Source organism: Pygocentrus nattereri, chromosome 19 (genome assembly GCF_015220715.1).
Source record: "Pygocentrus nattereri isolate fPygNat1 chromosome 19, fPygNat1.pri, whole genome shotgun sequence".
Taxonomy (NCBI): Eukaryota; Metazoa; Chordata; class Actinopteri; order Characiformes; family Serrasalmidae; genus Pygocentrus; species Pygocentrus nattereri.
This window is the reverse complement of record NC_051229.1, coordinates 1,489,443-1,515,835: the sequence shown is the minus strand read 5'-3', so window position 1 is coordinate 1,515,835 and position 26,393 is coordinate 1,489,443. Positions and strand designations below refer to the sequence as shown.

At 41.8% G+C, this 26,393-nt stretch overlaps 1 protein-coding gene across 4 annotated transcripts in view; it reads left to right on the top strand.

Moving 5' to 3' along the window:
• vav3b (vav 3 guanine nucleotide exchange factor b) overlaps positions 1–26,393 on the top strand; it is a 103,739-nt gene that overhangs the window by 41,211 nt on the left and 36,135 nt on the right. For all 4 annotated transcript variants that reach the window (XM_037531085.1, XM_017687016.2, XM_037531084.1 and 1 more), the window contains exons 7-15: positions 1,539–1,607; positions 1,687–1,790; positions 3,423–3,522; positions 9,341–9,436; positions 17,809–17,877; positions 19,207–19,293; positions 20,913–20,998; positions 22,030–22,162; positions 25,158–25,267. In XM_037531085.1, coding sequence (XP_037386982.1) covers positions 1,539–1,607; positions 1,687–1,790; positions 3,423–3,522; positions 9,341–9,436; positions 17,809–17,877; positions 19,207–19,293; positions 20,913–20,998; positions 22,030–22,162; positions 25,158–25,267 — 854 coding nt within the window. The remainder of the gene's footprint in view (positions 1–1,538; positions 1,608–1,686; positions 1,791–3,422; positions 3,523–9,340; positions 9,437–17,808; positions 17,878–19,206; positions 19,294–20,912; positions 20,999–22,029; positions 22,163–25,157; positions 25,268–26,393) is intronic.

Here is a 26,393-nt window from a genome sequence, read left to right as displayed (position 1 = left end):
TGTTTGCTCGAAGAGCAAACAAGTGGAACAGAGTCTGCCTTCCCTTCAGAATTACAGTGGAAGTTGTTTTTGTTTTCTGATTATCTTCTACTTCACGTTGTGGTTCAGCCTTTGTTTGATCTGCGTTCAGCGTCCCCTTTGTTTGCCATTTTCCTTCCATTCCTTGAGGTGTTTCACCCGCTGTCACCTGTGCTTCTTGTTGGTGCAGCAGTAATTCCTCGTTCGAGCCTGGCTCTGGGTCACCTCGTCCCCAACGTTACAATCACGTCCCGTGACCTCAATAAATTTGTTTAGCACGCTTTCTTACAGGTTTTCCTCTTTGCGCTTGGGTCCTCCTCACTGCCGTTCCGTAACACATTCAGGTTTAAACTCAGGTTAAACTCTAAGCCTCAGCAGGTTCATTTAGAGTAAATCTCACCCGTGAATAGATGTGATAGCTTGGGAATGCAGCCAACGGCCGCGCCCACTTCATACCTTCTTGTGATGTTGCTCATCAGCACTCAAACCTTTCAGGTGGTTTCAACAAAAAGAACTTCAATAGGTCCGTGTTCAGACTGCAGGCACGCCGGGTTTGCTTCTCAAATCAGATCTTTTGAGGTGTCTGTCCTGTTGTTTACAAGTGATCAGATCAGATCTGTGTGTCCAGACATCACCAGACTATCCACATGGGTTACTCTTCAGAGCTCTTCATGATCATGAATCTTTGGAGCTCTTCTTGAATCCCAGAACTTCATCACTCTGAGTTTGACGCAAAAGACACTCTGCAATCCGATCTGAGCGTCCAGAGCGTCCAGAGTGTCCAGACTGAGACACATCTGTAAAAATAAGACTGGAGTCAAATTTCAAACCATCTCCAAATCGGGTTTGGGTTCTGCAAAATTCTGATTTGAGATTTTTGCTTCGCAGACCATCAAAAATAAACCGGGATACAATCTGGCGGTCTGAACACGGCCTATAGGCTTTAACAAGAGTTTGGGAAAGAAAACGGTCAAATCAGATAAAATTAGACAAACTTTTAATTTATAAAGCAATAAAGCTTAACAGTAATGCAAGAGTGTGTTGTTGTAAGTATTAATTTATAATCGTATTTATTTATTTATTTATTTATCTTCTCTCATTTTATTTTTAATAGTTTTGTATCATTACTTTTTTATTTGTATTATTACCTTACTAATCTCTTATCTTTTGATCTTAATTTATCATTTAAACCAACTTTTATTTTTTATCTACTTTTATCTTTTATTCACTGTTATTTTAAAATTTCTTTTAATTTAAAATGATTCAATGTAGTTCTTTTCTTTGTCATGTCAGTCCCTGTTTGTGTAAATGCTCGGCTACGCTGAAAATGAGGGCTGCCCTCAGTGTACGTCCGAGTCAAAATAATGGTTGGTTGGTTGGTTGGTTGATTGATTGATTGATTGATTAAGAAAATGGCAGTATTTTCTGTACTTAAAAGACAAGAGCCAGCGAGGAAATTCAAACGTTCCTAAACACTTTGAATCCTGTGTTCATGCAGTGATCTTTCCTCTTTCTCTCAGTACTTCCTGATCCCTCTGAAGAAGTTCATGAGCACAGCTGAGCTCGACAAAGTTTTCATCAACATACCAGTGAGTGGAACCTTCACTGCCCCAAATCTGTCACATCTGTGCGTTTCCCATTGATCTAATCTGAAATCTCCCTCTGCAGGATCTGGTTAGAGCTCACCAGAGCCTCATGATGGACATTAAGGAGTCCATCCAGAATAAGAACGCTTCAAACCTCCACCAGATCTTCACCAACTATAAAGACAGGTACGTGTCAGCTTAGTCACAGTAAGTGAAAGTAAGTAAAATTGATTTGAACGGCGCTTTTCAAAAACCTACACAAACATAAAGTAAATAAAACACAAATACACAATAAATACACAATAAAAACACACAAATACACAATAAATACACACAAATATATATAAAAGGCAGATGCCGGATTCACCAAAGTGTCTTAATAAAGGAATTTTTCTTAAATATGTGTTTTTTCTTAACATCATTCTTAAGAAACAAGTTACAAAAATTGCTATTCTTCAAATAACACCACAGCGCTGCTGTGTCTGATCCACTCAGACCAGCACAACACACACTAAGGGCGTTTTCACACTTGGGCCGCTTCAGCGTCTGAAGTGGACTCAGGCCGCTGAGTCACGGCCTCTTTTGCATATGTGAGCACGCCAAACGAACTCTGACCCCCTAAACGGCCCCAGAAGCGAAGCGACCCGAGACCGCCTCTCGAGGTCCGTCTGCAGTTCGTTTTGTGGCTGGATTCATTTGTACACTGTGAAAGCGAAACGTCTCCAGGCGGCTTCAGCTTTGCTTTACGGTGAAGAGCTCGAGGCTCAGCGGACACACAGCCAGTCTTCAGCGCTTCAGCAGGTCAAACAGACCAGGGGTCATTTATAAGGTTCTGCTCAGGGTCAAGTCTGTCCGAGACCTGAGACCCACAGCAGCACTGACCTATCGCGTGATTTTACCGTGTTAAAGGCTGATGCTGGGCACGCAGCACAGTTTTCAGCTGCTTTCGCTCTGAACGCCGAATGAACGAAACTTCGCCGGGTGGAGCTTCAGTGAGGACCACCGCCGAACGCGGCGGACCCCCAGGGCCATTCTTCCAATTTGGTGTGATGCACTTCGGCCAATCGTTTCAGCGCGGCCAATAGGAGAGCAGCAGGCGGGTCTGGTGGTTCTTCTCACCTGACAGGTCGGATTTATCAGAGAACGCGGCCCACTCGGCGAGCGCTGTGCCCACCGTGAGCCCTGTGAAAGGGGTCCGGGCTCTAATGGAGTTGTGGTCTGAACAAGAAGTGGTCAGAGATCCCAAAGGACCAGAAAGAAAACCGAGTCCTCTTTAGAGGTCACTCACACTGCAAACCCAAAACGAGCTGCCATTCGCTGTGGGTTCCCTTTCAGGTTCACTTTAACAGAACTCGGTCCGGTTCTCTGAAAACGGACTATAAGTGAAAACTCTGTAACCCACCACAACGTCAGTGTTACTGCAGTGTTGAGAATGACCCACCACCCAAACAGTACCTGCTCTGTGAGGGTCCATGGGGGTCCTGACCACTGAAGAACAGGGTAACAGAGTATCAGAGAAACAGATGGACTACAGTCTGTAACTGTAGAACTACAGAGTGCAGCTATACGGTCAGTGGAGCTGATAGAGTGGACAGTGAGTGTAGAAACAGGGAGGTGGTCAGAACGTTCTGCCACTATAATGAGATGTTTTACTTAATAAAACCACTTAAACCAAGTAGAAATGTCTAGAAATAAGATCAACAGTCTGAACGGGAGAAATATTAGACGTATTGACTATATTTAAGACAATTTAACTTGAAAATATACCATTTTTGCAGTGTGTGTATTAGAGTTGTGCTGTTTTGTGTTTTGCTCTAGGCTTCTGATTTATGGAATCTACTGCAGTCAAGTAGAAACAGCCATCGCTATGCTTGACTTCCTGTGCAAAGAGAAACAGGACATTCGACTAAAGTTAGAGGTAAAGTACAATTACAAAACCAAACCTGACTCGGTTTATATCACAATACCTACATTTAGAGTCGGTTATTCATTCAGTCTAATGAGAAACTGTAGAACAGACTCGGTTTATATCACAATACCTACATTTAGAGCCGGTTATTCATTCAGTCTAATGAGAAACTGTAGAACAGACTCGGTTTATATCACAATACCTACATTTAGAGTCGGTTATTCATTCAGCCTAATGAGAAACTGTAGAACAGACTCGGTTTATATCACAATACCTACATTTAGAGTCGGTTATTCATTCAGCCTAATGAGAAACTGTAGAACGGACTCGGTTTATATCACAATACCTACATTTAGAGTCGGTTATTCATTCAGTCTAATGAGAAACTGTAGAACGGACTCGGTTTATATCACAATACCTACATTTAGAGCCGGTTATTCATTCAGTCTAATGAGAAACTGTAGAACGGACTCGGTTTATATCACAATACCTACATTTAGAGTCGGTTATTCATTCAGTCTAATGAGAAACTGTAGAACAGACTCGGTTGATATCACAATACCTACATTTAGAGTCGGTTATTCATTCAGCCTAACGAGAAACTGTAGAACGGACTCGGTTGATATCACAATACCTACATTTAGAGTCGGTTATTCATTCAGCCTAACGAGAAACTGTAGAACGGACTCGGTTTATATCACAATACCTACATTTAGAGCCGGTTATTCATTCAGTCTAATGAGAAACTGTAGAACGGTCTCGGTTTATATCACAATACCTACATTTAGAGCCGGTTATTCATTCAGTCTAATGAGAAACTGTAGAACGGACTCGGTTTATATCACAATACCTACATTTAGAGCCGGTTATTCATTCAGTCTAATGAGAAACTGTAGAACGGACTCGGTTTATATCACAATACCTACATTTAGAGCCGGTTATTCATTCAGCCTAATGAGAAACTGTAGAACGGACTCGGTTTATATCACAATACCTACATTTAGAGTCGGTTATTCATTCAGCCTAACGAGAAACTGTAGAACGGACTCGGTTTATATCACAATACCTACATTTAGAGTCGGTTATTCATTCAGCCTAACGAGAAACTGTAGAACGGACTCGGTTTATATCACAATACCTACATTTAGAGTCGGTTATTCATTCAGCCTAACGAGAAACTGTAGAACGGACTCGGTTTATATCACAATACCTACATTTAGAGTCGGTTATTCATTCAGCCTAACGAGAAACTGTAGAACGGACTCGGTTTATATCACAATACCTACATTTAGAGTCGGTTATTCATTCAGCCTAACGAGAAACTGTAGAACGGACTCGGTTTATATCACAATACCTACATTTAGAGTCGGTTATTCATTCAGCCTAACGAGAAACTGTAGAACGGACTCGGTTTATATCACAATACCTACATTTAGAGTCGGTTATTCATTCAGCCTAACGAGAAACTGTAGAACGGACTCGGTTTATATCACAATACCTACATTTAGAGTCGGTTATTCATTCAGCCTAACGAGAAACTGTAGAACGGACTCGGTTTATATCACAATACCTACATTTAGAGTCGGTTATTCATTCAGCCTAACGAGAAACTGTAGAACGGACTCGGTTTATATCACAATACCTACATTTAGAGTCGGTTATTCATTCAGCCTAACGAGAAACTGTAGAACGGACTCGGTTTATATCACAATACCTACATTTAGAGTCGGTTATTCATTCAGCCTAACGAGAAACTGTAGAACGGACTCGGTTTATATCACAATACCTACATTTAGAGTCGGTTATTCATTCAGCCTAACGAGAAACTGTAGAACGGACTCGGTTTATATCACAATACCTACATTTAGAGTCGGTTATTCATTCAGCCTAACGAGAAACTGTAGAACGGACTCGGTTTATATCACAATACCTACATTTAGAGTCGGTTATTCATTCAGCCTAACGAGAAACTGTAGAACGGACTCGGTTTATATCACAATACCTACATTTAGAGTCGGTTATTCATTCAGCCTAACGAGAAACTGTAGAACGGACTCGGTTTATATCACAATACCTACATTTAGAGTCGGTTATTCATTCAGCCTAACGAGAAACTGTAGAACGGACTCGGTTTATATCACAATACCTACATTTAGAGTCGGTTATTCATTCAGCCTAACGAGAAACTGTAGAACGGACTCGGTTTATATCACAATACCTACATTTAGAGTCGGTTATTCATTCAGCCTAACGAGAAACTGTAGAACGGACTCGGTTTATATCACAATACCTACATTTAGAGTCGGTTATTCATTCAGCCTAACGAGAAACTGTAGAACGGACTCGGTTTATATCACAATACCTACATTTAGAGTCGGTTATTCATTCAGCCTAACGAGAAACTGTAGAACGGACTCGGTTTATATCACAATACCTACATTTAGAGTCGGTTATTCATTCAGCCTAACGAGAAACTGTAGAACGGACTCGGTTTATATCACAATACCTACATTTAGAGTCGGTTATTCATTCAGCCTAACGAGAAACTGTAGAACGGACTCGGTTTATATCACAATACCTACATTTAGAGTCGGTTATTCATTCAGCCTAACGAGAAACTGTAGAACGGACTCGGTTTATATCACAATACCTACATTTAGAGTCGGTTATTCATTCAGCCTAACGAGAAACTGTAGAACGGACTCGGTTTATATCACAATACCTACATTTAGAGTCGGTTATTCATTCAGCCTAACGAGAAACTGTAGAACGGGCTCGGTTTATATCACAATACCTACATTTAGAGTCGGTTATTCATTCAGCCTAACGAGAAACTGTAGAACGGACTCGGTTTATATCACAATACCTACATTTAGAGTCGGTTATTCATTCAGCCTAACGAGAAACTGTAGAACGGACTCGGTTTATATCACAATACCTACATTTAGAGTCGGTTATTCATTCAGCCTAACGAGAAACTGTAGAACGGGCTCGGTTTATATCACAATACCTACATTTAGAGTCGGTTATTCATTCAGCCTAACGAGAAACTGTAGAACGGGCTCGGTTTATATCACAATACCTACATTTAGAGCCGGTTATTCATTCAGTCTAACGAGAAACTGTAGAACGGGCTCGGTTTATATCACAATACCTACATTTAGAGCCGGTTATTCATTCAGTCTAACGAGAAACTGTAGAACGGGCTCGGTTTATATCACAATACCTACATTTAGAGCCGGTTATTCATTCAGTCTAACGAGAAACTGTAGAACGGGCTCGGTTTATATCACAATACCTACATTTAGAGCCGGTTATTCATTCAGCCTAACGAGAAACTGTAGAACGGGCTCGGTTTATATCACAATACCCACATTTAGAGTCGGTTATTCATTCAGCCTAACGAGAAACTGTAGAACGGGCTCGGTTTATATCACAATACCCACATTTAGAGTCGGTTATTCATTCAGCCTAACGAGAAACTGTAGAACGGGCTCGGTTTATATCACAATACCCACATTTAGAGTCGGTTATTCATTCAGCCTAACGAGAAACTGTAGAACGGGCTCGGTTTATATCACAATACCCACATTTAGAGTCGGTTATTCATTCAGCCTAACGAGAAACTGTAGAACGGGCTCGGTTTATATCACAATACCCACATTTAGAGTCGGTTATTCATTCAGCCTAACGAGAAACTGTAGAACGGGCTCGGTTTATATCACAATACCCACATTTAGAGTCGGTTATTCATTCAGCCTAACGAGAAACTGTAGAACGGGCTCGGTTTATATCACAATACCCACATTTAGAGTCGGTTATTCATTCAGCCTAACGAGAAACTGTAGAACGGGCTCGGTTTATATCACAATACCCACATTTAGAGTCGGTTATTCATTCAGCCTAACGAGAAACTGTAGAACGGACTCGGTTTATATCACAATACCCACATTTAGAGTCGGTTATTCATTCAGCCTAACGAGAAACTGTAGAACGGGCTCGGTTTATATCACAATACCTACATTTAGAGTCGGTTATTCATTCAGCCTAACGAGAAACTGTAGAACGGGCTCGGTTTATATCACAATACCTACATTTAGAGTCGGTTATTCATTCAGCCTAACGAGAAACTGTAGAACGGGCTCGGTTTATATCACAATACCCACATTTAGAGTCGGTTATTAATTAAGCCTAACGAGAAACAGTAGAACGGGCTCGGTTTATATCACAATACCCACATTTAGAGTCGGTTATTCATTCAGCCTAACGAGAAACTGTAGAACGGGCTCGGTTTATATCACAATACCCACATTTAGAGTCGGTTATTCATTCAGCCTAACGAGAAACTGTAGAACGGGCTCGGTTTATATCACAATACCCACATTTAGAGTCGGTTATTCATTCAGCCTAACGAGAAACTGTAGAACGGACTCGGTTTATATCACAATACCCACATTTAGAGTCGGTTATTCATTCAGCCTAACGAGAAACTGTAGAACGGACTCGGTTTATATCACAATACCCACATTTAGAGTCGGTTATTCATTCAGCCTAACGAGAAACTGTAGAACGGACTCGGTTTATATCACAATACCCACATTTAGAGTCGGTTATTCATTCAGCCTAACGAGAAACTGTAGAACGGACTCGGTTTATATCACAATACCTACATTTAGAGTCGGTTATTCATTCAGCCTAACGAGAAACTGTAGAACGGACTCGGTTTATATCACAATACCTACATTTAGAGTCGGTTATTCATTCAGCCTAACGAGAAACTGTAGAACGGGCTCGGTTTATATCACAATACCTACATTTAGAGTCGGTTATTCATTCAGTCTAACGAGAAACTGTAGAACGGGCTCGGTTTATATCACAATACCTACATTTAGAGTCGGTTATTCATTCAGTCTAACGAGAAACTGTAGAACGGGCTCGGTTTATATCACAATACCTACATTTAGAGTCGGTTATTCATTCAGTCTAACGAGAAACTGTAGAACGGACTCGGTTTATATCACAATACCTACATTTAGAGTCGGTTATTCATTCAGTCTAACGAGAAACTGTAGAACGGACTCGGTTTATATCACAATACCTACATTTAGAGTCGGTTATTCATTCAGTCTAACGAGAAACTGTAGAACGGACTCGGTTTATATCACAATACCTACATTTAGAGCCGGTTATTCATTCAGTCTAACGAGAAACTGTAGAACGGACTCGGTTTATATCACAATACCTACATTTAGAGTCGGTTATTCATTCAGCCTAACGAGAAACTGTAGAACGGACTCGGTTTATATCACAATACCTACATTTAGAGTCGGTTATTCATTGAGTCTAACGAGAAACTGTAGAACGGACTCGGTTTATATCACAATACCTACATTTAGAGTCGGTTATTCATTCAGTCTAACGAGAAACTGTAGAACGGACTCGGTTTATATCACAATACCTACATTTAGAGTCGGTTATTCATTCAGTCTAACGTTATAAATGACTGTATGATACTAAACTTGACTGTTCTATTAAACATCCAGCCAAGTTTTAATGAAACTGATTGGTCAGTGAAATGCTCACCCAGGATTACTTACCGGTTTCCGTGGGGAGGAGAGAAATATGGTGAACGCTGTCGGTCATTTATTGATCACTGGATCCTTATTAAGGTGTAAACGGCAAGAACCAGATTGACCTCATTAGACAGGCAGCAGGTTCAGGTTCTCTGGGTCTTTAACTCCACATTCTCACATCTGATGTCGTGCTTGTACTGAAGTTCATGCAAACTTCAGCCGAATCTTTCTGACTGTGGTTCTGTGTCTTCTAGGAATGTTCGAAAAGGGCTAATAATGGGAAATTCACCCTGAGAGACCTGCTGGTGGTTCCTATGCAGCGAGTGCTGAAATACCCTTTATTATTACAGGTAGGAACATATTTCTACACAGAACCGTGAAAGATAGACCTGTCATTCATTTAACTTCCAGTCAAAATACCCATTCAGTATTTCACAGAAGGTTAGATATACAATAATACACCTGCATAAAGAAGGAGAAGAACTGATTAAAAGCTACAGAGAAAATGTTCCTTGAACAACCCCCTGGAAGACCTGGTCGACCCCAAAACTGCCCCCATCAGATGAACAGCACTGAAAGCTTTGATCTCTGAGAGAGAGGAGAACATCAAGCAGCTTCAGATCTGAAAACATCCACAGGTGTTTCTGTCCATCCTTCCACTGTGAGAAGACCACTCAGTGCTGTAGGTCTGAAAGGACGTGTAGCTGATCAAGGAGAACCTCACTGAGAAAAGGAGACGGACACATCAAACAAAGAAGCTGGACGATGGACTGACCACCCCACAGTCTAGACCTCAGCACCTCTGAATGGGTTTGAGATTTGGAGGCGTGTCTGCAGGTTCTTTGAGGAGCTGAAAGTGAGGCTCCTGATATGGAATGGAAGCTGGAATGAAGGTGAAGAGGGTCTCACTGACCCACACAGCTGAGATTAGATTCAGCTGCTCAGGCTTCTGCGTGATTTTTGTTAAATATTTTCCCTGAAAAATGAATAACTTGTGCTGAATGTCTGTTTTGAGTGGAAATGAAGTCAACGAATGGGGTCTCTAACTTTTAAACAGTACACATGAAGTGTTTAATGCCAGTATGTGGTAAACACAGTCCGTGGGTTTATTTCCTGAATTACAGGGACTTCTGATAAGGGAGGTAACAGCATGCGCCGCCTTTCCACTAACCACCACCAGAGGGCGACAAAGTCTGTATATTCTGTAACTGTGGTTTTGCTGCAGAAGCCTTTTTCATTTTTAATCAGCTGTACATTTTCAGTTCAAGAGAAAACAAATCATTAGGACAGATTATCTAAGGATTACCCAGTGGTGCAGGGTGTTAATGGATGGAGTAGCTTTCACCTTTAATCATGCAGTTCATGTTTGCCTCTTTTAATCATTTGTATTTATTCCTTTCAAAGCAAATGATCAGGCTGAATCACTGTGTTACAGTTTTAGTGTTAGTGGCTTCACCTTTAATCACGCCGTTCAGCATAACTGGGAACAGATGTTATAAGACTCTAACACTGGGGCAGATGCTGAGTGGAATGATGGAGGGCAGATGCCCCAGAAGTCCCCACAAGGACAGAATGTTCACGTTTTTCTCATCTTGGAACCCACAAAGAGATAAACACAAACGCACATACACACACAGTCTCATCACATCGGCCATTTATATGTCAGTCTTATTTTCACTGGCTCTGTTCAGTTCTTAAAGACTTGGCAACCTGGGGTACTGAAGATGTGTATGAACATAGAAGTGTGGAATAGTGCGTTTCCAATAAAGCGGCCAGTGTGTGGAAGCGCAAGGTGTAGGTATTTCCAATAAAGTGGCCAGTTAGTGGAAGCACAAGTTAGGTGTTTCCAATAAAGCGGCCAGTGAGTGGAAGCGCAAGTTAGGTGTTTCCAATAAAGCGGCCAGTGTGTGGAAGCGCAAGTTAGGCGTTTCCAATAAAGTGGCCAGTTAGTGGAAGCGCAAGTTAGGTGTTTCCAATAAAGTGGCCAGTGAGTGGAAACGCAAGTTAGGTGTTTCCAATAAAGTGGCCAGTGAGTGGAAACGCAAGTTAGGTGTTTCCAATAAAGCGGCCAGTGAGTGGAAGCGCAAGTTAGGTGTTTCCAATAAAGCGGCCAGTGAGTGGAAGCGCAAGTTAGGTGTTTCCAATAAAGCGGCCAGTGAGTGGAAGCGCAAGTTAGGTGTTTCCAATAAAGTGGCCAGTGTGTGGAAGCGCAAGTTAGGTGTTTCCAATAAAGCGGCCAGTGTGTGGAAGCGCAAGTTAGGTGTTTCCAATAAAGCGGCCAGTGAGTGGAAGCGCAAGTTAGGTGTTTCCAATAAAGCGGCCAGTGAGTGGAAATGCAAGTTAGGTGTTTCCAATAAAGCGGCCAGTGTGTGGAAGCGCAAGTTAGGTGTTTCCAATAAAGCGGGCAGTGTGTGGAAGCGCAAGTTAGGTGTTTCCAATAAAGCGGCCAGTGTGTGGAAGCGCAAGTTAGGTGTTTCCAATAAAGCGGCCAGTGTGTGGAAGCGCAAGTTAGGTGTTTCCAATAAAGCGGCCAGTGTGTGGAAGCGCAAGTTAGGTGTTTCCAATAAAGCGGCCAGTGTGTGGAAACGCAAGTTAGGTGTTTCCAATAAAGCGGCCAGTGAGTGGAAGCGCAAGTTAGGTGTTTCCAATAAAGCGGCCAGTGAGTGGAAACGCAAGTTAGGTGTTTCCAATAAAGCGGCCAGTGAGTGGAAGCGCAAGTTAGGTGTTTCCAATAAAGCGGCCAGTGTGTGGAAGCGCAAGTTAGGTGTTTCCAATAAAGCGGCCAGTGTGTGGAAGCGCAAGTTAGGTGTTTCCAATAAAGCGGCCAGTGAGTGGAAGCGCAAGTTAGGTGTTTCCAATAAAGCGGCCAGTGAGTGGAAGCGCAAGTTAGGCGTTTCCAATAAAGCGGCCAGTGAGTGGAAGCGCAAGTTAGGCGTTTCCAATAAAGCGGCCAGTGAGTGGAAGCGCAAGGTGTAGGTGTTTCCAATAAAGCGGCCAGTGAGTGGAAGCGCAAGGTGTAGGTGCTTCCAATAAAGCGGCCAGTGAGTGGAAGCGCAAGGTGTAGGTGTTTCCAATAAAGCGGCCAGTGAGTGGAAGCGCAAGGTGTAGGTGCTTCCAATAAAGCGGCCAGTGAGTGGAAGCGCAAGGTGTAGGTGCTTCCAATAAAGCGGCCAGTGAGTGGAAGCGCAAGGTGTAGGTGTTTCCAATAAAGCGGCCAGTGAGTGGAAGCGCAAGGTGTAGGTGTTTCCAATAAAGCGGCCAGTGAGTGGAAGCGCAAGGTGTAGGTGTTTCCAATAAAGCGGCCAGTGAGTGGAAGCGCAAGGTGTAGGTGTTTCCAATAAAGCGGCCAGTGAGTGGAAGCGCAAGGTGTGGGTGTTTCCAATAAAGCGGCCAGTGAGTGGAAGCGCAAGGTGTGGGTGTTTCCAATAAAGCGGCCAGTGAGTGGAAGCGCAAGCTGTGGGTGTTTCCAATAAAGCGGCCAGTGAGTGGAAGCGCAAGCTGTGGGTGTTTCCAATAAAGCGGCCAGTGAGTGGAAGCGCAAGCTGTGGGTGTTTCCAATAAAGCGGCCAGTGAGTGGAAGCATGAGGCAAGTCTCCACCATCTGAATGCGAGCTGCAGAGCCGCAGTGACATTTATGGTGATCCAGCAGTCAGAAATACAGACATGAGTGAGAAAAAGAGGAAATGGTCTGTTTGCTGGCACTTTGCCAAGGACAAACCCCTAAATCTCACACATCCTTATGTCACGTTATTTGGTGACAGGTAATCTCCCTTAGCTCCTGTTTTGCATTGCTGCTGCAATCCATCATCAACAAGGGCACACAGTGGGCCGCATGCTGCATGCAACACACTCAATTATTATTAGTTGGTGAGATCAGCAGCTGGAATTCTCTGTGTATCACATCACTCTGGCTGTTTATCTGACATCTGTAAAGTGTTCTGGCCTCATTTAATACCAGAAGACAAGAAATGGAAGCTAGCGATGTAGATCAGGACAGAGCTGCAGGAGGTGGGGGTGCTTAGAGCGCGGTAAAGACGACGCACTGGTTTTACAGTGAAGTTTGTATTTTTAATTTCTGTATTACTTTCCTGGTTCCAATAGCCGTGCGTAGTTAAAAGGTGAACTAATGTAATTATGTCACGAATTGTGTCACAAGCATTTGACTGTTTCTGGTTGGGCGCCACTCAGTTCATCTACAAGTTAAACCAGAGAAAGAGCATTCAGACTTGGGCTGTTCAGCCCTTTGATGTGCCAGTTATGCCTATATTTTGTCTCATTTTATACGACAGTGAGTTCTGGCCACGCGAGCTGATTGGTTGAGAGACGTTCTAACTGCTGTTATTTCACCAGAACATCACAGGTTTATTCACAAACACTATCACTTCACTGAGACGCCGTTGCTAAGCAACGACTCTGACAGCTGTAGGAGACGCTCCAGCCATCTGAACGTTTTTACTTCTGACTTTGCCACAAACAGAAAACGGACGCTGTTAAAACCACATCTGACCGACAGCCGATTTGGTCCGACTCTGAAGACGAGACGACACTAAATTCCCAAACTGTCGTCGCCACTGAGCAGCTTTTCAGTCGGCAGCTGTGACAGAAGAACAGCTGAACAACCTGGAATCAGCCAGAAATGAACCCAACACCATTCGCCAAACTAAACGGGCTGTAAGAAGCTTCACAGACCGGCTGGAACAAAACAACATTAATACTGATCTGGACAAACTGACCAAACTGAGCTGAACCTGATATTGGCTCAGTTTTACGGCTCAGTCTGATTTGGTCCGACTCTGAAGATCAGACTGCCCGTTTGGCATGTCTGAGATTAACACAAGCAGCCGAGCAATAGCGAACGACAATTTAGGGAATTCTTTACCCTTCCAGCTGAACAAAGTCGCAGAGTGCGGAGTAATCCGACCAACGCCTTTACACGCACTTGAGTAATCAGATAACAGGGAATTTCTGCTTTCCAAACAGCCAATAAAGTCACAGACGAAGGCGCGACGTAAACATAATGTATAACTCAAACTTCACACCGCGGCTTTTTTGTTCTCCAAACGTTGCTCCACTGCATCTGAAAATATGAACATACATGTACATAGAAGACGAAGAATATTTACATCCTTCATTTCATGTTTGGCTGCTCGCTTATTTCCGGTTCCACCGTCTGTTTTCACACATGCTCAGACTGAGAAACCCGAAAGAAATCAGAGTGAGAGCTCACAGCACTGAGAAATCTGATCACGGAGCTAAAATCCAGCCTGTTTATCGGATTTCTAGATGGGAGTTTGGTGTTTACATGAATAATCAGATAACAGCAGAAATCCGATTATGATTGGATTATTGAGCGCATGTATATAAACTCACTATTGCTTCAAAAACAAAAGCTCCAGAATGTAAACTAGGACCGTGTGTTGGTGGTTTTATGGCTGTTTTAGGATTGTTATGTCGAGCTCAGCGTAACTACAAGAAGCCAACGTGATTAGCATTTATGGTAGCAGCCACAGAACGAGTGGTTTTTTCCTCATATTTTCACAATCAGAGAAAAATTTTAGCTTTGTTTGAATTTATACAGCACTGTGTGGAAGTTTTAGACATCTAATCAAATGTTTAACCAGTTTCCTCAGCAGTGAGTTCATCACAATATACATTAGAATAAAGTCGTATTCATAATTCAAATAAACAGAAAAACAATAAAAAGGAACAAGAATTTCTCGGGTCCATATTTTTCCTGGACACCTTCACAGCCGCCACAGAGACTCGTTAATATCATCAATTACATCATGAGCTCAATTTACTGAGCACTGATTGGTCAAACCAGGAGCTGCTTTTTAACTACATATAATACTGGACTTCCTCCAGGAGAGGCTTGGAGATGGTTGGAGTAAGTTCATTTGGTTCATGTTTGCGTCAGTTGTTGTTGTTTTTGAATGTGCAGTAAAAACACCTTTATAAAGCAAATCGCTGCTGTCGGATCAAAACCTCATATCTCCAAAACGGTGACTTTACAGGAGAAGTAAAAAACCTACATTACTTTTAATGGAAGTCAGTGGAACCAGACGTCTTTCCAAGTCATTCTTTTAGTTTCGTTTCTTTTAGTCCATTCATCATGAAATTTACGTATAATGTAAAGAAAAACAGACTTTTTCAAATTGTCAAAAACTGAAAAACGTCAAAAATGGAGATACGAGGTTTTCTCCCCACTTGCTTCTTCATTAATCCCTGCAGTGAATCGTGTAGCCGATGCAGGTTCATGATTAAATGATAAAACCACACAAGTTTGTGAAGTTATTGACCCAAGAAGACCCGTTTACAAAGCTTTGGTTGTCCAAAGTCTGATTTGTCGTGTTTGGCTTTGTTTGATTTTGCCCCACAGCTGACAGAACCGACAGAACCGACAGAACTGCTCCGGCATTGATGGATGTTAAACAGCGCGGCACAACAGACGGCTGTAGTGATGGATTTGGGTGCTGAAGTGTGTTGGGGGATAAAAGCAAACCCACGTTTCAGCTCATAATGTGAGCTGGCTTGTTTCCATGACCGTTCCGTTTGGAGGATTTCAGTGAAATTGCTGAAAATTCCTGTTCCTGATCAGCATTTCCAGCTTTTACTCTGAACCGATCAGTCGGCGAGGAATCATGGCCTGTCATTTACTCGTCATCTCTGTCACTGCATTTTGACGGCTTTTATTGCTCCCGTCTGTCTTTCCACAAACCTCCCTCTGCTGATGCTCCTCTGAGCTTTGACAGTGGCGTGGCACTCCTTTGTTATGCTGTTTCAAAGCTTCAGAAAAGATAAATGAGCAGTCGTGCCTTAAAACGATAGCTTGACCGTACTCGAATTCATCCCCCACCACCAGAGCTGGACGAAGTACACAAACCCTGTACCTGAGTTAAAGTAGAGACACCCAGGGTAAAATATTCCTCCAGTAAAAGTAGAAGTTCCTCCCTTTAGACCTCCACTTGAGTAAAAGTACTAAAGTATTTCCCTTCAAATGTACTTAAGTATAAAGTAAAAGTACTAAAAGAGTAATTCTGGCTCTGATGTCCTGTTATCATTTTTATATCCAGACTGGCTTCATGAACTCATTTCAGGTGAAAGTCCTCCAGCGTCTCTCTTGGTAAACCAGTCTTTTAATAGAAGGTCATTAATTAGTGACGCTGACGTCTATTAAAATGATCAGAAGCACAAAACACTGAAGGTAAACAGGTTCCATCAGGGAGAACCGAGTGGCTCTGAAATCACTTTTTACACACAAGCAAAGTTTCAGTTTCAGATTTATTTACAACTTAGTTCCAAGTTTAAGTTGAATAAAAACTGGCTTTAAACTCAGGATCACAGATGAGCTCCTTTACTATGTTGATCTGTAGGCGTCTGTTCATAAACATAAACCAGCCCAAACTCATTTACTATAAAATGAAATGGTGTTTGTAGAAATTCAGAAAAAAGCCGCGTCAGTCTCGACTGCATATGTGGACATATTTCTATATTGAGCTCTATTTACACAAAGTTAGGTTAGTTCATCATTTATGTTGAACAGACTCTCCCAAAGTTTTACGCTGCTGCGCTGACGTTGAACCGCGTGCTGCACTGGGTCGGTATGACCAACAGGTCAAAACCAGCTCTAAACAAAGTGACCGCTGGGCCCTGATTGGTGCTCTGGCTTTGCGCTTCTTTCGTTTTGACATGTTACGTTTTTATACACACAGAAACCAAAAGGAACGACAGATTTCTCAAAATGTAGGAGGGAAAAGTCGGATATTAGACTCTGAAATGTAGTGGAGTGAAAGGAAAAAGTCCAGAACGGAGAAACTTCAGTACAGATACACCAAAAATACTAAAGTACAGAAACTAATTACATTTACTCAGTTACTCAGTTACTCAGGTACTGTCCACCACTGCCCACCACACACCAAATGCCGTCGATCAGCCAAGACATGTTTGGCGTCTGAAGTTTGCTTCTTCAGTTGTAGCACTGGAGCTATGGAGCTAATGTAGCTACAAGTAATGGAAGTTTATGCACCACCAATTAGCATGGTGCTAACCACACGTCTAAATCATCTCCCTCTAGGGCTGGACAGCTATCAGAATCCAGTCGACTACATTTTGAATAGGAGGAGGAGAACTGGGCGTATTTGATGTTTCACCAAACTGTCCCTTCAATATGACTGAGCTTTTGTTTGTGAACAACCTCTGATGAAAAAGACCATTAGAGACTAATGGACCCCACCAGGACCCTGATGGGAAGAGGATAGTGGATGGGAAAGCTGGTGGTCCACTCAGCGCTTTCTGAGCCGCCCGCCGGAGTTTAAAGTATCACTATTAGACAAAATTCCACTCATCATTTCCACCCACAGTCCAGTTTACTCACTTCTCCTTCACGTCTTTCTTTCGCTTAGTAAATCATTTTAATCCATCACCGTGGCGACAACAGCGTTTTCTATCAAATCATTTTCAGGCCTCGTCATTATTTTTGTCTCTGAGTTGCTTTTAATATTTGTCCGAGTTTATTTTCTGAAATTTAAATCTCTGTGCATTTAAAATCTGTTTGAGGAGATTGAAAAACTAGGTGGTGGACAGTAATCTGGGTGTTTAAAGGGTGGGACAGCAGAGGCAAACAGACCTTATCAAGCCAGCGAATGGATATATGCTGATATCTGGGGAACCAGAAGGAACTTCTGGAGTTGCTTTACTCGGTGCCCTTTTCTGTTCTGTGCAGGAGTTGGTCAAACACACACCCGATTCCTCTGAGAAGAACAACTTACGCACAGCCCTGGACGCTATGAGGGTGAGTGAGATGTTACCTGCAGGTCCAGTTGGTGTCATAAATACAGATGAATTTTGGCTATTATGTATATGTATTTTAGCTATTTATAATGCTGAGTGCACACACACACACACACACACACACACACACACACACACACATATATATATATATATATATATATATATATATATATATATATATATATATGTGTGTGTGTGTATATATGTGTATATATATATATATGTGTATGTATATACGTCGCTGTTGTTGGAACAAAACCTCGTATCTCCAAAATGGTAACTTTACAGGAGAAGGTAAAAACTTACTCTACTGTTAATGTAAGTCAATGGAACCAGACGTCTTTCCAAGCCATTTTAGATGATTGCTGCTGGTCCATTCTTTAGGAAATCCACACACAATATATAGGAACACAGGTACTTTCAAGTCATCTCAAAGACCAAACAACAACAGAAATGGACAGCGATATAAAAAAAAAATATATATATATATATATCTCGCTGCTGTCTGGACAAAACCTCCAAGTATCTCCATTTTTGTTGTTTTTTAGTTTTTGACATAATTTGAAAATGTTTGTTGTCCTTTACATTACGTGTAAATTTCATGATTAATGCACCAATCATGGGCTGGAGGTCAGGGAACCGGCCCTGTGACTGGAAGGTTGCCGGTTCGATCCCCAGAGCCGACAGCACATGACTGAGGTGTCCCTGAGCAAGACACCTAACCTCCAACTGCTCCCTGGGCACCGTGGATAGGGCTGCCCACCGCTCTGGGCAAGTGTGCTTACTGCCCCCTAGTGTGCATGTGGTGTTTCACTTCACAGATGGGTTAAATGTGGAAGTGAAATTCCCCCATTTGTGGGACTCACAAGTATCACTTAAACCAAAAGAAATCATCTAAAATGGCTTGGAAAGACGTCTGGTTCCATTGACTTACATTAACGGTAGAGTAAGTTTTTACCTTCTCCTGTAAAGTTACTATTTTGGAGATGTGAGGTTTTGAATTGACAATAGCAATAAGTATATATGTGTGTGTGTGTGTATAAATATATTTATATATATATGATATATACATCAAAGGTAGTTGGTGTAACAGTGCACTTGGAGTGCAATAGCAGTGTGACTTGGTGCTCATTTTCAGAGCTCCGTTTAGCTTAGTTGTGGGAATGTCTCCTCAGGCTTTTTCAGAAAATGAAGTGGCAAAAGCATCAAAAGACCTGAATATTCAATAATATTAATAATTGCTTGTTGTATTTAGGTACAATATTGATATTAACTGATTCATCCTGTGTTTAACTTGCTCTCTTTTGTCCCTGTGTGTGCTGAACAGGACTTGGCTCAGTATGTTAACGAAGTAAAGCGGGATAACGAGACTCTGCGTGAGATCGATCAGTACCAGAGATCCATCGAGAATCTGGTGAGTCTGATAACACGATGCAATGTTATTTCCTAAGTGTCTTTCAGCTCACACACACAAATCTAATCAGAGCATCTACAGTCTTGGGTACATTTATTGGCACTCAGCCTGCGCGATAAATTGTGTGTTAATCGTTATTGTGATGTTTGCTTTTACAGTCCTGGTACGTCAGAAGACTGCATTGCAAACGAGTCTCTGTCCAATCACAGCACCTGAAGAGCTTTTGTGGGTGTTTCTGTGAACTGGTGTTTTCATGTAGCCCAACAAAAGGAAGTTATTTTGGTTCGTTTTCCTTGGTCTGAGTTCATTCTCTCTCTCGATTTGTCCGTCTCTCCTTAAACGCTCCTCTAAAGGTTCTTCATAGAACAGGATCCTCTTGTGTTTCATATCTAAACGCTCCGTTATCTTCATCACTACTTTCCAAACCCGCTGCAGCAGCTTCAGCAGCTGGAAACTCTCTGACGCCGTTTCACACGCGTCTTCGATGTGGACTGAATGAAGAATTAAGGGTTTCCAGAGTGATGGTCAGTCCTGAGTGTCTATCGGTCAGTTTCTAACAGAATGTAGATGGACACATGGGAGCGGTCGCGGGCTGGAGGTTAGGGAATCATGAAGGTCGCTGGTTCGATCCCCAGAGCTGACAGTACATGACTGAGGTGTCCTTGAGCAAGACACCTAACCCCCAACTGCTCCCCGGGCGCTGCAGATAGGACTGCTCACTGCCCCCTAGTGTGTGTGTTCACTAGTGTGTATGTGGTGTTTCACTGGACGGATGGGTTAAATGCGGAGGTGGAATTTCCCCGTTTTGGGACTAATAAGCGTCACTTAAGAATCCAGCAGCTCCACACAGTGAGAGGCAGATGATGTGTATCTCAGCCCCTCTTCATAGGCTCATAACTCCAGATCTGAGTTTTGCATGATCTCGTGAAGAAGTGGAATGTGGCTTCCTGAATCTGCGGATTCAGGAAGCGTTTGAACTGGATTTCTGAGCTGGATCATCAGAAAGACCCCAGTTTTTAATATAGTGCAAAGTCAATCACATAATATGAAACAATGTTTTCACAATATATGTATTTTGTTCATATCGTACATTCTTTTTTTGGAATCACTCAAATATTTAGGTCCTTACACTTACACTGGTTTGATTTGCTTGGAAGAAAGTTTGCTTGGTTTAGAACTTAAAGTTAAGCTGGGAGACTTAAAAGAAGCGAAATTAGAGGCTTTAGACACAATAACTGCCCCCAAAGCCACATGCATAATTAATAATAAGTAATAATGAAATCTGTTCAAGGTTGTTTGTTTCTCTCACTGATCCTGATTATTTATTTTTATATATGATTATTATTATTTTTATATATGATTATTATTATTTTTGCATTAATGAATGAAAATGCCTCTCTGTGGTTTTACCGGTATATGAAATGCTCCGCAGCCTTCAGCTCATTTATTCCAGGACTTTTTTTCAGTTTCCAGTTTTTTTAAGCAACAGATGTTTTTAGTTCCTGAACGTGTGAAAGACACATTTGACATTTTTTAAAGCTTGTAAGATGAAACTTTTCAAGAAGCCAATAAATGTCAGTGTTGGTCATTAATGTGACCCCCCCCCCCAAAAAAAACAGAATCAGTGCCTGCTGAGGTACGGGCGGCCGAAGGGTGATGGAGAAGTTCGACTGGCCACAAATGTGGACAAACGCAGGCAGGACAGGTACAGATCTCACTCTAACACTAACACAGAGGTATCTGTAGAAGATTTATATATCTACAAAAAGCTTTATGAAAATGGCAGATTTTCATCCATTTATTCTCACATTTGTAAATAATAATAATAACAATTTAATGATTTGGCACATAAAATAATGGTAACAATTCACTGCTGTTGGGAACAAAGCCTCATATCTAAATTCTTGCCGTTTTTCAGTTTTTGATAATTAAAAAAAAAAAAGCCTGTTGTTCTTTGTAAATATTATGATGAATGGACCAAAAGAAACGGCCCAGAATAAAAAAAGTCTGGTTTCATTGACTTACATTAAAAATAAAGTAGCTTTCTTCCTTCTCCTGTAAAGTCACCATTGGAGATATGAGGTTTTGTTCCTGAAAACAGGTGGTAGTAGTAGTAGTAGTAGTAGTAGTAGGTACTATGTTGTTATTCATGCATTTATTATTGTTATTTTTAGTTGTAGTGCACACTCATTATTCATGTTTCTGTTGTTATTATTATTAGAAGTAGTAGTGGTAAGGGTAGTTACTACGTCAGTATTTAGGTATAATAATAATAAGAGGAATAATAATTATTAGAAAAAGAATTATTGTTGTTGTTGTTGTTGTTGTTGTTGTTGTTGTTATCATCAATAGTAGTAGTAATAGGTACTATGTTGTTGTTCATATATTTATTATTATTGTTATTTTAGTTGTAGAAGACATTATGATATTATTATTATTATTATTATTATTATTATTAGTAGTAGTAGTAGTAGTAGTAGTAGTAGTAGTAGTAGTATTAATATGTAATATATTTATTATTATTGTCATTTTTAGTTTTAGAAGGCACTATGGCATTATTAATAATTGTTGTTGTTGTTGTTGTTGTTGTTGTTACTCTATCATTAATGTTTGATTTGTTCTTTGCTTGTTTACTCAGTGTCTGATTATAGTTTACTGCTCCCGAGTCCTTCAGCCTGTCTGAGTAACTGAACTGTATGAAATGATATTTAGAAACGACGTTCATCCACATTACAGGCATATTTTTCTCTTTGACGCGGCGGTGATCGTGTGTAAGAGGCGAGGGGACAACTACGAGATGAAGGACGTGATTGACCTGAGCCTCTACAAAATCACCAACAACCCCACCACAGATAAAGACTGCAGAAAGGTCAGTAGGTCACTGCGCTGGACGAGCTGAGGGCAATGAGCTGGAGCATGCCGTCACCTCAGAACCCAGAACCGTCTGGTACCAAATGCTGACTGAGAACCGAGTCGGGGCTGTACGCGAGTCCAGAACTACATTTTAGGCCCAATTAAAGCTCGACTACACGCCTAAAACAGACGGTTCTTCAAGGGTTCTTTAGTAAAGTATAGAACAATAAACATTCAAAGAACCATTTGCGCGGTTTAACGGTTCTTTGCGTGGTGAAATCATTCTTCAGATTGATGGAGAATGTGTTACCTTTGGTTCTATATAGAACCTTTTGGAAAAGGGTTCTTTACAGCACCAAAATGGTTCTGCTATTGTTCTGAAGTCAAGGTTGTAAGAATAGAAGAACCCTTTTTAGTGCTGTATAGCACCATATATAACACATTCTCCATCAGTCTGAAGAACAGTTTCAGCGTGTAAAGAACCCTGTCAGCATGCATATGGTTCTTAGAATGCTTATGGTTCTATATAGAATCATTATCTTTAAAGAACCATCTTCACACTTCTATACTCTTAAAAAAAGATGGTTCTTCAGGGGTTCTTTAGTAAAGATAACCCTTGAAAGACCCTTAAAAAGGGTTCTTATGGCACCCAAAAGTGTTTTTCTGTTGCTACAATGCTGCCCTTTTGGGCGCTATGTGGAACCATTTTCAAAAAGGTTCTTTTCTATATAGAACCGTTTACAACACATTCTCCATCAATCTGAAGAGCAATTTCAGTGTGCAAAGAACCCAGTCAGTATGCATATCATTATCTTTAAAGAACCATCTTCACACTACTCTTAAAGATGGTTCTTCAGGGGTTCTTTAGTAAAAATCCTTGAAAAGCGTTCTTTATGGCACCCAAAAGGGTTTTTCTGTTGCTACAGTGCCGTCCTTTTGGGTGCTATATGGAACCATTTTCAACAAAGTTCTATTCTACAGTATATAGAACCATTTACAACACATTCGAATAACTGTTTGATCATGCACAGGGCTCTTTGTTCTATCTAGAACCATTAGCTTTACGAAAGTACACTTCTATGTGTTGAAGATTCGGCAGTGCTGCGTCACCCGGCCCGAATCCCGTGAGCTCAGTGGCTGAACGGATCTGTCGGGTTCTGCTGGAGAACGGTGCTGGCGTTTGACCGTTTGTGCTTTAGTGACTAAACGTGTTCTGGGTTCTGAATGTTAGAATAACACACCACAGAACATCATCGCAGGGAACTCGTTATAATTAGTCTGCGTTTGATCCCACGGCGCAGCCGCCACTTCGTCTCCGCCTGCGCTCCGGTAAGGCGTTTCTAATAAAGTGGCCACCGGGCGTGAATCCTGTTGGACGAGCCCGTGAGCTGATTCTGATCCCACGCTGCGGCAGGCAGATGGTGGTGGGCTTGATTAGCGCTGATGGATGATGACAGACACGGCGGCCCAGCGTGTTAGCATGCGCTAAGCTAGACGAGCTGGCAGAGGCGGAGCAGCCACATGTGTGGCCAGACTGACAATGACCACACAAATCTCTGATCATCCAGTGGTCAGAGACCGTAGAGTCTACGGGCCCAGCTCCACATTTACATATTTTTCAGCGCTTTCCAAAGTTGGTGTGTTTTCAGGCACCAAAAACAGTCGTCATCTGTCTTTTCACAGCGCCTTTCCAGCCTCTCTTCATTCCAGGTGATTATTTAACGCTGATGTGTCATATGCAAATGGAATATGTATATGTAAATGAGCTCTTTTCTGATTGACTGTGCCTCCTTCAAACAGCAGGCCTTGGAACAGGCTGTTAAGCTGGGACTGAATTCCTCAGGGCCGTAGGGGAAAAATAACATTCAGATCCATTTGCTTCCCTTAAGCCAAGAACAGCGGGAATCAGGAATCTCCCACTCCAATAGCTAGAATGGGCGGGGCTAAACCGCTGTAGGCTGAATGGGCGGGGCTAAACTGCTGTAGGCTGAATGGGCGGGGCTAAACCGCTGTAGGCTGAATGGGCGGGGCTAAACTGCTGTAGGCTGAGTGACGTTTGTGAGGAGATTAGATGTAAGATAATCCTCTTTCATGCGGAAGGAGAAAGTAAGGAGAATAAGTTACACTCTTTATTCCCTGACGCTCTGCATGATCTGCACTCCTTCTTGTCTGATCTGGAGTGTGATCCACACTCTCTGCTCCCTCCCGCTGTGCACTGCAGTGAAGATGCAGAAAGCTGGAGACGATCAGAAGCTCCAGTTTTGACGTCTCTGACCTCAGCCGTGACCTCCTGGCCTCCTTAAAGACTTTCCAGGTTCATAGGTAGAACTGCAGCAGACGCTATTTCACACGAAGACTTCTGGAAAACTGACTGCATAAAGAAAGTGCAGTCAAAACAGCACAAGGTAAAGGATGTGTTTGTGAGTAGATATAAGATGATCCACTTGCATAAGGAAGGAGAACATCGAAGGGGAAAAAACAAAACTAGAGCTCCAGAGAAAACGTGGCTCCTAACAACCACCTGGAAGAGCTGGTCGACCCCAAAACTGCCCCCATCAGATAAACAGCACTTAAAGCTTTGATCTCTGAGAGAGAGGAGAAGATCAAGCTGCTTCAGATCTGAAAACATCCACAGGTGTTTCTGTCCATCCTTCCACTGGGAGAAGACCACTCAGTGCTGTGGGTCTGAAAGGACGTGTAGCTGATCAAGAAGAACCTCACTGAGAAAAGGAGACGGACACATCAAACAAAGAAGCTGGACGATGGACTGACCGCCCCAGAGTCCAGATCTCAGCACCACTGAATGGGTTTGATTACTTCAGAAAATCATCAACCAGCTTCTCAGACTGAGCTTTGGGGGCGTGTCTGCAGGTTCTTTGAGGAGCTGAAAGTGAGGCTCCTGAGAAGAACGGAAGTGATGAACAATATTCTGGTATTCTGTTCAGTCGTTGAGGCGTCTGTGTGATCCTCTGTCTTTAAATGATCCTGTTTCTTTTTCTCTGCTCCATCAGTGGTGCTACGGTTTCTACCTGACCCACGAGCAGGGGACGAGCGGCTTTGAGTTCTTCTTCAAAACCAAAGAGCTGAAGAAGAAATGGCTGGACCAGTTCCAGATGGCCTTGTGAGTTGTGATTTTGCAGTGGTTCCTCTGTAGATGTTTCCACAGTAGAGCCACTTTTGGTTCTCTAAAAAAGCCTTTCAGTGAGTATGAAAAGCCTTTTTAAAGTTCAGAGAATATCCAGGAAATCTAAAGGTTCTTGGAAGAACATTTAAATGGCTATAGAACCTTTAGAGAACCAAAGGTGGCTCATGGTTGGCATCATTCAAAGAAACCCTAGTGGCACTTTATTTGAAGGATTCACACATTAATTTTATCACTGTTATTAATATAATCATTGATATTATTGATGATGTCGATAGTGGATGAACTATTTCATTTTTAAGTGACATAAAAATGCATTTATTGTGTATTTTAAACGGTTCTTTAATGTCAACATAATGTTTGTGACTTTGGTCTGGGTGAAAATGCCCAGACCCAGTGGTTTTACACGTCCATTTACAGCCCTGTGGTTTGGCCCTAGAATAGAACGAGGGGGGCTCATGAATAATCTGACGAGCTCTGCTCTGATTGGCTGATTCACAGCAAGGCATCACGATGGCTTAAACAGAAGCAACGTGTCGAAACGACCCTCCGTGTAAATAAGCCTGCCATACTGTTTAGTTAGCTTTAGTTACTTGGAGCTCACTAGTAGATAAGATTAGCTACACCAGCTACTCCCTTTCAATCTCAACAACAACACAAAGTCAATTAAAGCTGTTCTCTCACTATGAAGCTCTCAGTTTAACATGCAAAACCTTTTATCTCTAAAATGGTCACTTTACAGGAGAAGGAAAAAACCTACTTTACTTTTAATGGAAGTAAATGGAACCAGAATTTTCTCCAAGTCATTTTGGTCCCTTTTTTTTAGTCCGTTCATCATGAAATTTACACAGAATGTAAAGGAAAACAGGCTTTTTCAAATTATGTCAAAAACGAAAAAACTTCAAAAATTGAGATAGGAGGTTTTATTCCAACACCAGCGATGTTCTTACCTGATTTGAGATGTTTTTTAAATTAAGTTTACTTGTATTATTTAATGTTTACACAAAATATTAGTCCCTTTTTCCTGTATCAACTCAGCATCATCGTAAATGAGGGTCACCTGTTCTCAGAGGTTGAATAAAGTTGATTGATTGATTGATTGATA